The sequence below is a fragment of the Mobula birostris genome, chromosome 4 (assembly GCF_030028105.1).
Source record: "Mobula birostris isolate sMobBir1 chromosome 4, sMobBir1.hap1, whole genome shotgun sequence".
Taxonomy (NCBI): domain Eukaryota; kingdom Metazoa; phylum Chordata; class Chondrichthyes; order Myliobatiformes; family Myliobatidae; genus Mobula; species Mobula birostris.
Genome location: NC_092373.1, coordinates 54,479,946 through 54,495,656, shown reverse-complemented (window position 1 = coordinate 54,495,656; position 15,711 = coordinate 54,479,946). Strand labels below are relative to the sequence as shown.

At 41.2% G+C, this 15,711-nt stretch overlaps 1 protein-coding gene across 5 annotated transcripts in view; it reads right to left on the bottom strand.

The window, feature by feature from the left end:
* The window catches only part of kcnab1a (potassium voltage-gated channel subfamily A regulatory beta subunit 1a), a 426,617-nt gene that overhangs the window by 35,374 nt on the left and 375,532 nt on the right, over positions 1–15,711 (bottom strand). For all 5 annotated transcript variants that reach the window (XM_072255366.1, XM_072255368.1, XM_072255364.1 and 2 more), the window contains one exon: positions 3,609–3,653. In XM_072255366.1, the coding sequence (XP_072111467.1) occupies positions 3,609–3,653 (45 nt within the window). The remainder of the gene's footprint in view (positions 1–3,608; positions 3,654–15,711) is intronic.

The following is a 15,711-nucleotide window of genomic DNA, read 5'->3' as shown; positions in this document are numbered from 1 at the left end:
CACGAATATAAGCTTTAAAAGTGTCCCAAAGGATGTTCATAGAAATATCTTCTGTATAGTTGATTGTAAAAAAGAGATCAATCTGTTCATTCATAAAGTTAACAAAATCCAAGTCCTGAAGCAACAGCGAATTAAAATGCCATTGTCTATTATTTTGTGTGTTGGCCAGTATTTTAATAGAAAGTTTAATTGGAGCATGATCCGAAATGGTTATAGAGTCATATTCACATTTAACCACTGAAGAAATAAGACGAGAGTCAATAAAAAAAAAATCAATTCTTGAATAGGAACGATGAACATGTGAAAAAAAAGAAAAATCTTTTTCCTGGGGATGCAAAAAACGCCAAATGTCCGTCGACCCGGAATCTGAAAGGAATGAGTTAATCAAGGTTGCAGATTTATTGGGTAAGGTCCGTAAAGGAGCCGAACGATCCAAAGATGGAGATAAACAAGTATTAAAATGCCCGCCCCAAATTAGTGAAAACTCATTCAAATTCGGGAACAAATTAAATAATGATTTGTAAAATTCCGGACAGTCCATGTTAGGAGCATAAGCGTTAACCAAAGCTACTTTTTTATTAAAGAGTAGGCCACTAACCAATAGAAATCTGCCATTCGGATCAGAAATAATATCGTGTTGTACAAAAGTGATTGAGGGATCTATAAAAATAGAAACTCCTCGAATCTTAGCATTGGAATTCGAATGAAAGTGTTGATCCTTCCAGAATTTGAAAAAACGTAATCTGTCCCCCCTCTGCACGTGGGTCTCTTGTAAAAATAGAACATGTGCTTTAAGTCTCCGGAATACTTTAAAAACTTTTTTCCTTTTTATTGGATGATTAAGACCATTAGTATTCCAAGAGACAAAATTAATAGTAGACTCCATAAACCCTAAAGTCAACCTGCAAAAAAAGGAGGATTGACAATAGGTTCGACCCACGCACCCGGAAAGGGAACAGAACAAACGAAAGATAATGGGAAGGAGAACGCGACCAATACTTCGGTAATGTAAGTAGCCCAAGAAAAAAAAACTAAGAAGTGAAGCCCCTCCCACCACCCCCCCGAACCCCCAAAGCTAAATCTAAGATAGACCAGCCAGAAAGAAGCAAGCACTAGAACTACCCCCATGACTTCCGATAGACGCTCACTAAAAAAAAGTGTATCTATAAGAGGATCAGCTAAAGTTATAAAACAGTAGAGAAATTTTAAAAAAGTACACCGATTAAAGCAAACACGATATAATACAAAGAAAAAACAGGTAAATATAAAGAAAACCATTAACCAACAACAGACTGTATAGTTAAACAAGAAAATGAGACCATTAGCATAAACTAACAAGGAAAACTACAAAAAGTACGTTTGAAAACAACAAAGTTTAAGGCCTCAAAGGAAATACGTAAAATGATGCAGAGGAAATAACCACCCAGAAACCCAAGGGAAAAAGAAAGGAATGACGCAGTTAGAAAAAAATTGGCAACCATATTAATTAAACCAAAAAAAAACTTTTCTGCCCTCATATAAAGTGAAAAAAAATTTAAAAAAATTAAACCAAACAGATTGACTGCCTCCCAACAAACAGAGATGATTTAATAATTGCAATTAAGATGTTGAAGGCGAAAATTGATCCAGGTAACTCTGGGCTTCCGATGGAGAGTCGAAAAAACGGGAAGACCCATCAGGCGATCGAATCTTCAAACGTGCGGGATAAAGCAACACTGGTTTTAAATCCATCTTGTAAAGTTCCGACATCACAGATCTGTAACGGGCACGTTGATCCCGAACCTGCTTACTAAAATCTTCGACCAGGCAGAACTGAAGCTGCGAGTAATCAATGTAACCTTTAGGTTGAGCAAATCGAAGCAATTTCTCCTTTTCTTGAAAATAATGAAATCGTAAAATAACATGCCGAGGTTTATTTGACTTAGACGAATATAATGGGATTCTGTGAGCCCGATCCAATAGTGGTGGTTGGTCAGGAAATAAGGTAGGAAATGCATCCTTTAAAAGTTGAGAAAAAAACTTTATAGGGTCATCAGATTCAGCAGCTTCACGAATACCAATAATTCGAATATTCTGTCGTCGCATTCTGCATTCTAAGTCAGAGTTTTTAAAAGTCAGAAAGTCAAGTTTTTTCTTCATTACAGGAATTGTTTCTTCAATTTTCCCCATCTTGAGTTCATTTTGTTGCGTGGATTTTTGAAGATTAGATATAGCAGTCTGATGTTCCGTGATAGATGTTTCCATTTTATCGATTACATCAATAATTTTCTGCAGTTTAGTTGAAATTTCCGTTTGAATCAGATCCGATATAGCTTTCAAAGTTACCACTGGTTCAATCGGAGGAGGATCGGTAACTTACGGTCTAACCGGAGGTTTGCCGTCTTTCCCGTTCTTAGACATAACAGATCTTAAAAGCATCCAAATATCAAAAAACACAATTTGTTGCAAGGTATTATAAAAATTGGTGCCTTAATGGTTAGCTTAAATGTAGCTGATCATAGGAAAAAACTCAGAGGTAATGGAGCGAGTCAAGAACACGACTTCACTCCATGAGCTCTACCGGAAGTCTTCCTTAGAAATTACCTAGGGTTACCCATAGCCCTCTATTTTTCTAAGCTCCTTGTACCTATCCAGGAGTCTCTTAAAAGACCCTATCGTATCCACCGCCACCACTGTTGCTGGCAGCCCATTCCACGCCCTCACCACCCTTTGCATAAAAAGCTTGCCCCTGACATCTCCTCTGTATCTACTTCCAAGCACCGTAAACCCGTGCCCTCTTGTGTCAGCCATTTCAGCCTCTGACTATCCACACGATCAATGCCTCTCATCATCTTACACACCTCTTTCAGGTCACCTCTCATCCTCCATCACTCCAACGGAAAAAGCCAAGTTCACTCAACCTATCCTCCCCAATCCAGGCAACAGAATTTTATCGACTTTCAAGGTGACTGGGTTACTTGCATGTTCTCACATTGACAAAGATACAGAACATCCACATCAGAACAAGGGCACAAGGACTGTGACTCTTAATGTCTATCAGGAGTGAAAAGGGCTACTTATGTGATGTCCTCACATTCGAAGGCGATTCAGATCTGGACAGAGCTCCCTTTGATTTAGCATAAGGAAGTTGATCATAAGGCAGTTTGATGGTCAAGAGTGACCATATCTCAATGGCTCAGGGGAAAGGGCCCAAACTGTCCGCTTCACAACATTATACCAGCTCTGGAGCCATTCATACGGGGAAGAGAAAGGGAGGTGAAAGTGAATGTGAGGTCACAAGAGTTCAGGATAGATGCAATGTAAGATCCCATTGTTGATCAAATACAGGAGGTTGTTAGCTTCATTTAAAAATATCATAAAAAGCTAAAGTTTGTCAGTTATAAATAGAAAATTCCATGCAAATCATGGACTGAATGAGAAACCACATTTGTTCAGCATAGTTTCCTCAGACATTAAATATGCTTATTGAGCTAATAAGGGAATCCATTAGTTGGATAGCTAATAACTGCTGAATGCTTAGGTACAAATAATTAGCAGAACTAAATAAATTGCATTTAACTTACAAAGGGAAAAATAATGAGAGAATGGCAATGTTTATGAGCACTCACTTTCCTCCCCAGTAGAGCTTCGTTGTTATCACCAAGCTTGATCGTCTGAAAGAGAAACATGGTAGAACAATCATTAGGGCAACACATGGGGCCAGAAAATCTAGTTGGCATTTTTCAGCTTACTTGCATTGATTACCAATAAGTTTGCTATAATATGTGCCTGTCATCAATACTGTATCAGATTCAATGGCGCCTGAGGGATTGGCAGGGAAGGGATGGTGGATTGAGATGGATGGCTGATGATCAGGATTATGATGTCAGGGAAAGAACTTTTGACTCCACTGATGATATATTATTTTAATAAAGCTAAACTTCAGTTAGTGCCCAGAGAACCTTGAATGAGCAAGCCCTAGTCCTAAGCTAATAAATTTGGTCTCAATGCAGTGCTAGGTGGCAGTCCAACATGCCTAAATAACAGGTCTCATGAATGTAACAGTGTGGTCAGTACTTCAGTTGATCAGCCACGAAGTGTCTCTGTGCTAAATGGAATTTTTGCCTATTTTACATCTTTAAAACAAGGACAACAATTGGCTATTTTGTAACCATTGTGCAGTTAAAATTGATTTCTTCTGGGAAAACAAGGCCAAACAAAAAACAAAAGTATAAAGGTGTTAAGCAAACAATTTTCTTCATGCAGGTCATTTCTGGGAGTTTTGTTTTTGCTATGAAAACAGACTATTTTACAGCCAACACACACTAAAATGCGGGTGAACGCAGCAGGCCAGGCAGCATCTATAGGAAGAGGAACAGTTGTCGTTTCTGGCTAGGACCCTTCGTCAGGACCAACGTCGACTGTACCTCTTCCTATAGATGCTGCCTGGCCTGCTGCGTTCACTAGCATTTTTTGTGTGTGTTGCTTGAATTTCTAGCTTCTGCTGATTTCCTCGTGTCTGTGTTATTTTACAGCCTTTGATTTCCTTCTGTAATTAAAAAAGTTGTTGCTAATAAATGACAGGTCCCTGAAAGCCAAGAGAGATACGACTTATGAATAATCAATACCATAAACTGTGTTGCTGCTGCTTTGATAAAATAACATTAAAACACACGTAAATTTAATTAATGTTATTCTGGGATGCAAAACATTTTATAAAATCTGGTAAAAGCACAGAAATAAACACAGTTCCAGGGACAAATGCTGATTCAATTCCTTGTACACAATAGCATTCTCCTCACTTTTAAAAAGGATTCAGTTTCTAAGGTGTTTCTGTCAGCAATGCATAACCATGATCTGTTTAATTAACAGCTGCATCCATGTGCTGATACAATAGCCACACCCTTGAGTATGTGAATGTTTCAGCAAGAGAAGCCTAAATGACAAAACATAAATTAACCTGGGGCATACATTTCTGAAATTCAAGACAGGGAGGTGACCCTCAAAACTAAGGTGAGGAGGCTCTTGGGCCTAAACTGATGCCCAAAGCGTGCCTGATGAAATTTATGAGTATGAAGTTATGCAAATAGTCTTATGTGGTTGTAGTTTGAAAGCTTCAATAGTATGTAGAGTGGGGGTCTCCACTAATTTGCACCAGGTAAAGTTCAGAAAAAAAGTTCTGCGGAGCTGTTGTGCACTACTGTAAAGCACCCCTTTGCAGGCAAGTGGGAAAGATAATTGAAGGAGATGTGGTGGGCATGTGAGAGAGAATATTCATCAAAGCTACAGGGGAAAGAAGGAGAAAGGAATGGAACTGATAGGATCACTCTCCTGGGAGCAGGAACTGATTCAGTTAGCTTAATGACCTCCTGAAAGATCACTAACAGTAAAACAGGTGGACAAAATGTGGCTTTCCACAGCTCAGTCTGTACTTTTCCAGTCTGTTCATTTGACATTAATTATACTTTAGATTATCCATTTATTATCTTTCTACTGAATCTTAACATTCTGATTTTAATGTTTCTGAAAACCTGTGCATAACTGTGCTTTCTCATGGGAATACTGGTAAATGAAAGAATCTTATGCAAAAAGGTTATGAGCAGGAATCCAACCTTTTCATGATGTTGTGCACTAGAACACTGAGTGCTGTACTATCTACTTTGTTTACTGTGAATTATTTTTATTTGCAAAGACTTGCACATTTACACCTTATAAACTATGAATGAACCTCCATTACACAAGACTTATGAAAAAGTAATTGCAGTTAACATTCTGTTTCAAAGCTTGAGCTCTATTGTATCAAGAAACAAAACATGGCCCTAACACGACAAGCTACCATGTAGATGATAAGGTTGGTTTCAACTCCCCATGGGTTTTCAGTGGAAAAGGAGTCAATTACTTTCCTGTCCATATGTAGCAGAAAGATGCCTCAGCAATTTTATTGGCTGACACAAGAGACTGTATGAACTGGAAAATGGAGCAACAAACAATCTGCTGGAGGAAATCAGTGGGTGGGGAGATAACTGAGGGGTGGGAGGTTGGAATTGTCGATATTTTGGGTCGAAACCCTGCCCCGGACTGTCTTGATTCACACGCCTCAGGAAAACTCTTCATTAGAATGGGTGAGAAGAGTCATCTATCCCCAGCCACAACAAATGCGCAGGTCTTATTTGGGTATGTCCAGACACTGGGGTTTTGGCAGTATTTTGAGTCAGGGAAGGGTGATTCTGTTGTGGAAAATCGGGGGAGGGAGCTGACCTTTGTGAAGTCCAGTGATATTCTTTCCACAAAGTAATAGATTTAATTTAAGTAATTTCTAGTGTTTCCCATGTACTGCCACCTTTAACCTCAGCTGGCAAACTTCAACTGCTTCCCAGTTCAGTTTGTAACTGTAGTCAGTTCCGTAAGGCATCGTTCGATTGTGATCTGTATACTTAAAGAAGGATCCTGCTATTGCTGAACAGTCTTGTCACTGTGTTTGTAGAAATAGTAACAAGAATTAGTAATCCACACTGACTCACTTGCTGAGTTCCACATTATTTACTTCTCAATGATTCAGTTCCCTGGCCCTGGCCACTTTATTTTCACTATGGATGTCCAGACTCTATACATTTCTATCCCCCAACAGCGAGGCCTTAAAGCTTTCCTCTTCTTGCTCAACATCACTCCCCCTCCGTCATCATGCTCCTCCGTCTGGCAGAACTGGTCCTCATCCTCAACAATTTCTCTTTTGGCTCTTCTCTCTTTCTCCAAACTCAAGGGGTAGCCATGAGCACTCGCATAGGCCCAAACTATGCCTGCCTCTTTTTTGACTATGTGAAACAGTCCATGTTCCAAACCTTCCCTGGTATTGCTCCCCATCTCTTCCTGCACTACACTGATGACTGAATTGGTGCAACTTCATGCACCCATGCTGAGCTCCTCAATTTTATCAACTTTGCTTCCAACTTCCACCCTGCCCTTAAGTTCATTTGGTCCATTTCTGCCACCTCTCACCCCTTTCTTTATCCCAGTCTCCATCTCTGGAGACAAAATGTCTACCAACATCTTTTATAAACTTTATGATTCCAACGGCTATCTTGACTATACCACTTCTCCTGTAAAAATGTTATTCCCTTTTCTACATTCCTTCATCTCTGCCACACCTATTCCAAGGATGAGGTTTTCTTTTCCAGGATATCAGAGATGTCCTCCTTCTTCAAAGAACAGGGTTTCTATTCTTCCACCATTGAGCTACCCTCACCTGCATCTCCTCCAGTTCTCGGACATCTGCGCTCACCCCATCTTCCTGACACCTTAACAGGGATTGAGTTCCTTGTCCTCACCTACCACCTCATGAACCTCCACATCCAACACATCTGCAACTTCCACCATCTTCAACAAGATCCTACCACCAAACACATCTTTATTTACTCCCATTCTCCACTTTCTGCAGGGATCGCTCCCTAAGTGATTCCCTTGTTTATTCTTCCCTCTCCACTAATCTCCCTCCTGGCACATATCCCTGCAAACGAGAGAATGCTACACATGCCCATTCACTCCCTCTCTCTCCTCCGTTTAGGGCCCCAAATGGTCCCTCCAGGTGAGGCAACACTTCACCTGTGAATCCTTTGGGTTTGTCTGTTGTAACCAGTGCTCCCAATGTGGCCTCCTCTACGTTGGTAAGACCTGACATTCACCAATAACGGAATTTCCCAGTGGCCAATCACTTTAATTCCTATCCTGATTCTCCTTCTGACATGTTGGTCCATGACCTCCTCTTCTCCCAAGAAGAGACCGCCCTCAAAGTGGTGGAGCAACATCTCATATTCCGTCTAGGTAGCCGCCAACCTGCTGGCATAAACATCGATTTCTCATTCCAGTAATTTTTTTTTTCCATTTCTTTCTTTTCCTCTCCCCTTCCCTTCTCTTTCATTCCCCACTTGGCCTCTTACCTCTTCTCACCTTGGTGCCCCTCCTTATTCCCTTTCTCCCAAGGTCCACTCTCCTCTCCTATCAGATTTCTTCTTCTCCAGCCCTTTACCTTTCCTGGCCATCTGGCTTCACCTATCACCTTCAATTTGTCCTCCTTCCCCTCCCCCCCACAACTTTATTCTGGCATCTTCCCTCCTTCCTTTCCAGTCCTGATGAAGGGTCTTGGCCTGAAACGTCTACTGCTTACTCATTTCTATCGATGCTGCCTGACCTGCTGAGTTCCTCCAGAATTTTATGTGTGTTGCTCTGCATTTCCACCAATAAAGAATCTCTTGTGTTTATTACTTACCTGGTTTCTGACTGGTTTATATTTCCTATTCTTTTCCGATTTTTAAATTTATATAGTATTAGGTCAAATTTTTGATGTTTCTCATTCTCTATATTTAGTTGGATTAATAACTTAAATGTTAACTTTATGTCATATTTCAACAAAATGCTGTAAATTCCAGAAAAAAAGAAAAATAGTGCCCAGATTTTGCCTTTTACAATAATCAGGTCATTGATTATGACAATGAGTTGTTGCAAGTACATTGTAACACCTCCTTAAGAATTTGGACAGTGAGCATGCACTGCAGGCACTGGACAGCATTCACATAGGTATACTGGTTATAAACTTATGTCTTGGTATGAAAACAGAGGTACTTGATATTGCTTCTAAAGAAAAGAGGAAGATTATTGGAAAAGAGGGTGCCCTTTGAGAGATGATTGGGGGAAAAGGTTGTAGTATTTCTAGAATGGCTGTGAGATAGCTTTTTAGAGCAGCTCATGGTTGAGCCCACAAGGGGATCAGCTATTCTGGATTGGGTGTTGTGCAATGAAGCAGAATTGATTAGCGAGCTTAAGGTAAAAGAACCCTTAGGGGCAAGTGATAATAATATGGTCAAATTCACCCTGAAATTTGAGAAGGAGGAGCTAAAGTCAGATGTATCAGTATTACAGTGGAGTAAAGGGAATTACAGAGGCATGAAAGGGGAGTTGGCCAGAAATGACTGGAAAGAACACTGGCAGCAATGAATGGAATTTCTGGAAGCAATCTGGAAGACTCAGGATATATACATCCCAGAGAGGAAGTAGTATTCTACAGGCAAGATGACACAACTATGGCAAACAAGGAAAGTCAAAGACCAATATAAAAGCCAAAGAGAGGGCAAGTAATAGAGCAAAAATTGGTGGTAAGTTAGAGGATTGGAAAGCTTTTAAGCACCAACAGAAGGCAACCAGAAAAGATATTATGAGGGTAAAATGGAATATGAAAGTAAACTAGCCAATAATATTAGAGAGGATACCAAAAGTGTCTTCAGATACGGCACATAAAGTCTAAAAGAGTGGAGTGAATATTGACCACTGAAAAACAATGCTGGAGAGGTAGTAATGGAGGACAAGGAAATGGCAGATGAACTGAATAAGTATTTTGCATCAGTCTTCACTGTAGAAGACACTAGTAGCATGGTGGAAATTTCATGGGTTATTAAGTGTGTCAGGTTCCCATTACTAGAGAGAAAGCTCTTGGGAAACTGAAACGTCTGAAGATAGATAAATCACCAGGACCAGATGGTGTTCACTGAGGGTTCTGAAAGAGGTGGCTGAAGAGATCGTGGAGACATTAGTAATGATTTTTTAAGAATCACTAGATTCTGGAATAGTTCAGGAAGACTGGAAAATTGCAAATGTCACTCCACTCTTCAAGCAGGGAAAAAGCAGACAAAAGGAAACTATAGGCCAGTTAGTCTGACCTGAGTGCAGGAGGAGATTATTAAGGATGAGGTCTCAGGGTACTTGGAGGCACATGATGAAGTAGGTTGTAGTTAGCATGGTCTCCTCAAGGGAAAATATTGCCTGAAAAATCTGCTGGAATTCTTTGAAGAAATAACAAGCAGGATAGAAAAAGGAGATTCAGCTGATGTTGTGTACTCGGATTTTCAGAAGGCCTTTGACAAGATGCCACACATGAGGATGCTTAACAAGCTACAAGCCCCTAGTATTACAGGAAAGATTTCAGCATGGATAAAGCAGTGGCTAATTGGCAGGAGGCAAAGAGAGTGAATAAAGGAGGCCTTTTCTGGTTGGCTGCTTGTGATTATTGGTGTTACACAGGGGCCTGCGATGGGACCAATGCTTTTTACGTTATATGTCAATGATTTGGATGATGGAAAGTTTACAGACAATATGAAGATAGGTGGAGGGGTAGGTAGTTTTGAGGAAGTAGAGAGGCTACAGAAGGACTTACAGATTAGTAGAAAAGGCAAAGAAGTGGCAGATGGAATACAGTGTCAGGAAGTGTATGGTCATGAACTTTGCTATAATTGAAAGGGTTGAATATTTTCTAAGTGGAGAGAAAATACAAAAAAAACTGAGGTGCAACGGGACTTGGGAGGCCTTGTGCATGATTCCCTAAAGGTTAATTTGTAGGTCAAGTTTGTGGTGAGGAAGGCAAGTACAATGTTAACATTCATGTCAAGAGGACTGGAACATAAAAGCAAGGATGTAATTTTGAGACTTCAAAAAGTACTGGTGAAGCCTCACTTGGAGTACTGTGACCAGTTTGGGGCACCTTATCTTAGAAAGGATGTCCTGAAACTGGAGAGGGCTCAAAGGAGTTTCATGAAAATGATTCCAGGATTTAATGGCTTGTCATATGAAGAGTGTTTGATGGCTCTGGGCCTGTATTCCCTGGAATTCAGAAGAATGAGGGGTGACCTAATTGAAACCTATGGAATGATGAAAAGCCTTGATAGAGTGGATGTGAAGAGGATGTTTCTGATGGTGACAGAGTCTAAGTCCAGAAGACACAGCCTCAGAATAGAGGGGCATCTTCTTAGAACAGAGATGAAGAGGAATTTCTTTAGCCAGAGAGTGGTGAAACTGTGGAATTCTTTATCACAGGCAGCTGTAGACACCAAGTCTTTATTTATATTTAAGGCAGAGGTTGATAGATTCTTGATTGGTCAGGGCATGAAGGGATACAAAGAGAAGGCAAGATATTGAGGCTGAGAGGAAAATTGGATCAGTCATGATGAAAATGGTGGAGCAAACTTGATGGGCCAGATGGCCTAATTCTGTTCCTATATTTTATAGTCTTATGGTGCTTGAGAAAAGCTTGACACATGGGAATGAATGCAACTTAGTCGGGGAAGGGAGATGGCTTTAGCAAACACTAATGGTCATGAGTGTACTGGAGTGAAGATTCAGGAACAGGGAGGAACGCAGTGGCTAGGAACAGGTGACAAGGTTAGTGGACATTACAAGGAGGGTAAGTGGAAGATATTGGGTGAGTCAGAGAAATACATAGATTAGTGAGGGGTTAGACAAAAATTTGTCTGTAGAGGGCATTGCGAGTGGAGACTGACAGTTAAGTAGGGGAAAGTTAAGTGGGTTGAGGTGAATTCTATGCCTAAAGAAAAAAATACGAGTGATGGGAAATGATGCTCTAAATTTATCATTGGATGCCTGACACGGGTGAACCTTTTACCCAACAGGAGCAAGGCTCGAATCTCCTGTTAAAATTGCTTTGGTCAAGCCCACGTGTTCATTCACAGCACAGAATCTATTTTAAAAATTAGTCACAAAAGCATCTGATATCATGTAGCAATGCAACTAGAATCACAGTGCTCTCCCACTTTTTTATTAGAGAGTGAATGAGGAATTTAGTAATTTCTTAATTGAGGGGTGTGGGATAGTGACAATAGAAGATTTAAATGGATAAAATATTTTCTGCAGGCAGCATTCTTCTGAACCAGTTGGCATTAGACAGACAAAATACAATCGGTAACTGAATCACCACAGTGCAAATCAAAGCCTAAGAATTACACAGTCCATCTCTGCCACACAGCTCATTGTGTTGCTATTGAATTTGCATTTATCTATATGATGCCATTATAAACTAATATAAGACAATTTCATTAAGCAATATCTTGTTCCTATACATCCTTAATTTTATTGCAATCAGTCAGCAAATTAGCCATAAGATATTAGCCTCCTCAATCTTTGTCATAAAAATTATTGGCAACAAAAGAGGCAATGAACACACTGTGGACAGCAAAGAGAACTCTGGAGGAGAAATGTGGTTTCTATTCGAAAGATAGCTCAAAATGACATTAGAAAGGCAGGCTTATTTGATGCATATATTAAAACATTATAACACCTCAGCATTATATTAGAGTGAATGTGCTTCAAAAAATACCAGATAAATTGAACAATGTAAATTCAAATCATCATCCCACATATTCCAGAATTTAAACGTACAACATAACTGTCTCTGCACACACCTGCAAAGAGCTCCCCAAAACCTCTCCACTCTTTCCACTGAAGTGCTCTTTAAAACCTACCTCTGACCAGGTTTCCAACGCTTTGCCCTACTCATTTTGCAGCTTTTTGACCAAATTTGTTTGATAAAACTCCTATGAAATGCCTTAAAATATCTTACAAATTGAAGTTCAAAGTAAATGTATTATCAATGTATGTAAATGTCACCATATACAACCCTGAGATTCATTTCCTTGTGGGCATTGACAGTAAATCCAAGAAACATAATAGCACCAATGACAGATCGGTTCAAGGGCCTGATGGTTGAGGTGTAATAATGGTTCCTGAACCTGGTGTTGTGGGTCCTGAGGCTCCTGTACCTTCTCCTGGATGGCAGCAGAGAGACGAGAGTATGACCTGGGTGGTGAGGTCCTTGATGATGGATGCTGCATTCCCGCGACAGCGCTCCATGCAGATGTGCTCAATGTTGGTGAGGGCTTTACCTGTGATGGACTAGGGCACATCTTCTACTTTTTGTAGGATTTTCTGTTCAAGGGTATTGGTGTTTCCATTCCAGGCTGTGATGCAACCATTCGGTATATCCTCCAACACACATTTATAGAAGTTTGTCAAAGTTTTAGATGACATGCTGAATCTTCACAAGCTTCTAAGGAAGTAGAGGCGGTACTGTGCTGTCTCCTTGCTGGGGCCAGGACAGATCCTCTGAAGTGATAACACCAAGGAATTTAAAGTTGCTGACTCTCTCCACCTCTGATCCCCCGATGAGGACTGGCTCATGGACCTCTGGTTTCCTCATCCTGAAGCCAATAATTATCTCCTTGGTCTTGCTGACATTGAGCGATAGGTTGTTAATTTTTAAGGCAATAGGTACATCGTTGTTCATCGTTAGGAAAGTATCTAGATCTGTGCTGATCAATTTAGTGCTAAAAACTGTCCGAATCAGCAGTGTAGAGATTAAAGAAGCAGTGATAAAATGCTAAGACCTTGAGGATAACAGCTTGCTTCTTTTAATAGTTAATACTCATGATAAACCCAGCTCCTATTAAAGATAAATGGCAAATTCATCACCTAGAGTAAACAATCCATGGAAATAATTCAATTTCTTCAAATTCATATATTCATGCTGGATTCCCAGTTACTTTGGAGGTTCCATGACCAAAGGTGTTTAGTGGAGAAATCAGAAAGTCCAGTGTGCAAAACGCTCCAAAATTCTGAACAATTACAGTGTTCGCAGCAAAAATGCAACTGGTTCACAACCTATTATTGCATTGTTATTGAAATCTATTAACAGAATGCAAAGAATGACACATTGATCCCCATCGTAACGTACAGCTGGCACCAGTGTATGTTAAGTAGAAGCACTGCCAGATTTAACAGCAGCATGTGATTAGCAGAACGACTTTGGTTCCTGGATGGAGTTAGCAAAATGGTTGAATAATCCATGAATTCCACTGAGCTCAGGCACTGGGAGAAAGAAAGGTATTGACTTTAGCAAATTAGTACACTATGAACCAGAAGGCATAGATGGGTAAGGAGTGGGTTAGTGGAGAAGTACATGGGAGTGGTGGGTAAGGGGGTCAGTCTTTGATGACTGTGATCGGGAGGGAGGATTGGACAGGGATATGAAAGGAGCCCTCCTAGTTTACTTCATTCTCATATGTAAATAATAATTGTTACTTCAATATATTTCTCAGGGAGTTTTAAAGTGTCTACATTTTAAGAATGGACCCACTTTGCCTTTCTGTCACCCATCATCGACCAGCCTGCACTAAATTTAAAAAAAGAGATTGATGGGTTGGAGGCAAGTTAGCCGTCATTTCACTTTTAGCTTCTACTTGGCCAGGGTTGGTGGGGTAGGGAAGCGAAGGAGTTGACCAGAATCCCATCATTTCCTGTTTTACTTCCACCAAGTAATTATACAAACGAGCACACAGAAACACAGAAACATAGAAAAATAGGTGCAGGAGTAGGCCATTCGGCCCTTCAAGCCTGCACCGCCATTCAGTATGATCATGGCTGATCATCCAACTCAGAACCCTGTACCTGCCTTCTCTCCATACCCCCTGATCCCTTTAGCTACAAAGGCCATATCTAACTCCCTCTTAAATATAGCCAATGAACTGGCCTCGACTGTTTCCTGTGGCACAGAATTCCACAGATTCACCATTCTCTGTGTGAAGAAGTTTTTCCTAATCTCGATCCTAAAAGGCTTCCCCTTTATCCTCAAACTGTGACCCCTCATTCTGGACTTCCCCAACATCAGGAACAATTTTCCTGCATCCAGCCTGTCCAATCCCTTTAGAATTTTATATGTTTCAATAAGATACCCCCTCAATCTTCTAAATTCCAGTGAATATAAGCTTAGTCGATCCAGTCTTTCATGATATGAAAGTCCTGCCATCCCAGGAATCAATCTGGTGAACCTTCTTTGTACTCCCTCTATGGCAAGAATGTCTTTCCTCAGATTAGGGAACCAAAACTGCACACAATACTCCAGGTGTGGTCTCACCAAGACCTTGTACAACTGCAGTAGTACCTCCCTGCTCCTGTAACTCGAATCCCCTTGCTATGAATGCCAGCATACCATTCGCCTTTTTCACCGCCTGCTGTACCTGCATGCCCACTTTCAATGACGGGTGTACAATGACACCCAGGTTTCGTTGCACCTCTTCTTTTCCTAATCGGTCACGATTCAGATAATAATCTGTTTTCCTGTTCTTGCCACCAAAGTGGATAACTTCAGCTGTGTACATACATCTATTGGTGCTTCTGGACACATCTTCAGTGATGTTCCTGGAATCATCGGGTGTTTCGGGTCTTTCAACATCATACAACCTCCTCCAGGTGACCCAGCCGGGGCTGATCAGACCCCAGTTTGTGTCCAGATGGCTAGCTACTTATGACTCCATGGCTCCCCTCTTTTGAGCCACAGCCATTTTGAGGCCCTCTCTGCCGCATCGGTGGTACTGCGGATGGCTCTCCTCTTCCTCTGTCCCTCGATGCCCAAAATGCTGAAGGCTCTATCTAAATAACGGGCTATGAATCCCCTACAACCAACCTCCACTGGGAGACACCTCGCTCTCCATCCAGCCTGCTGACAGTTGCTGACCAGTCCTGCGTACTTGGAGAGCTTCCTTTCAAAGGCCTCTTCCAAGCTATCTTCCCATGGGACTGTCAGCTCCAGCATCACCATTTGCTTAGTGGACTCAGACACTAGGACAGTGTCTGGTCGCAGGGTGGTGGCTGCGATATGGTTGGGGAACTTTAGATGCCCTTCGAGGTCCACCAACAGCTGCCAGTCCCTTGCAGAGGTCAGAATGCCTGCAGATGTTCTTTTGGCAGGTATTGGCTGCTCCCCAGCTCTGACAAAGGCAATGGTCTGCTTGGAGGGTCGGGACCGCTTCGCCCACTCAACTCCTGCACTGACGGCTTCAGCGATGGTCTTCAGGACCTGATCATGCCTTCACCTGTACCGTCCCTCACCAAGTGCCCTTG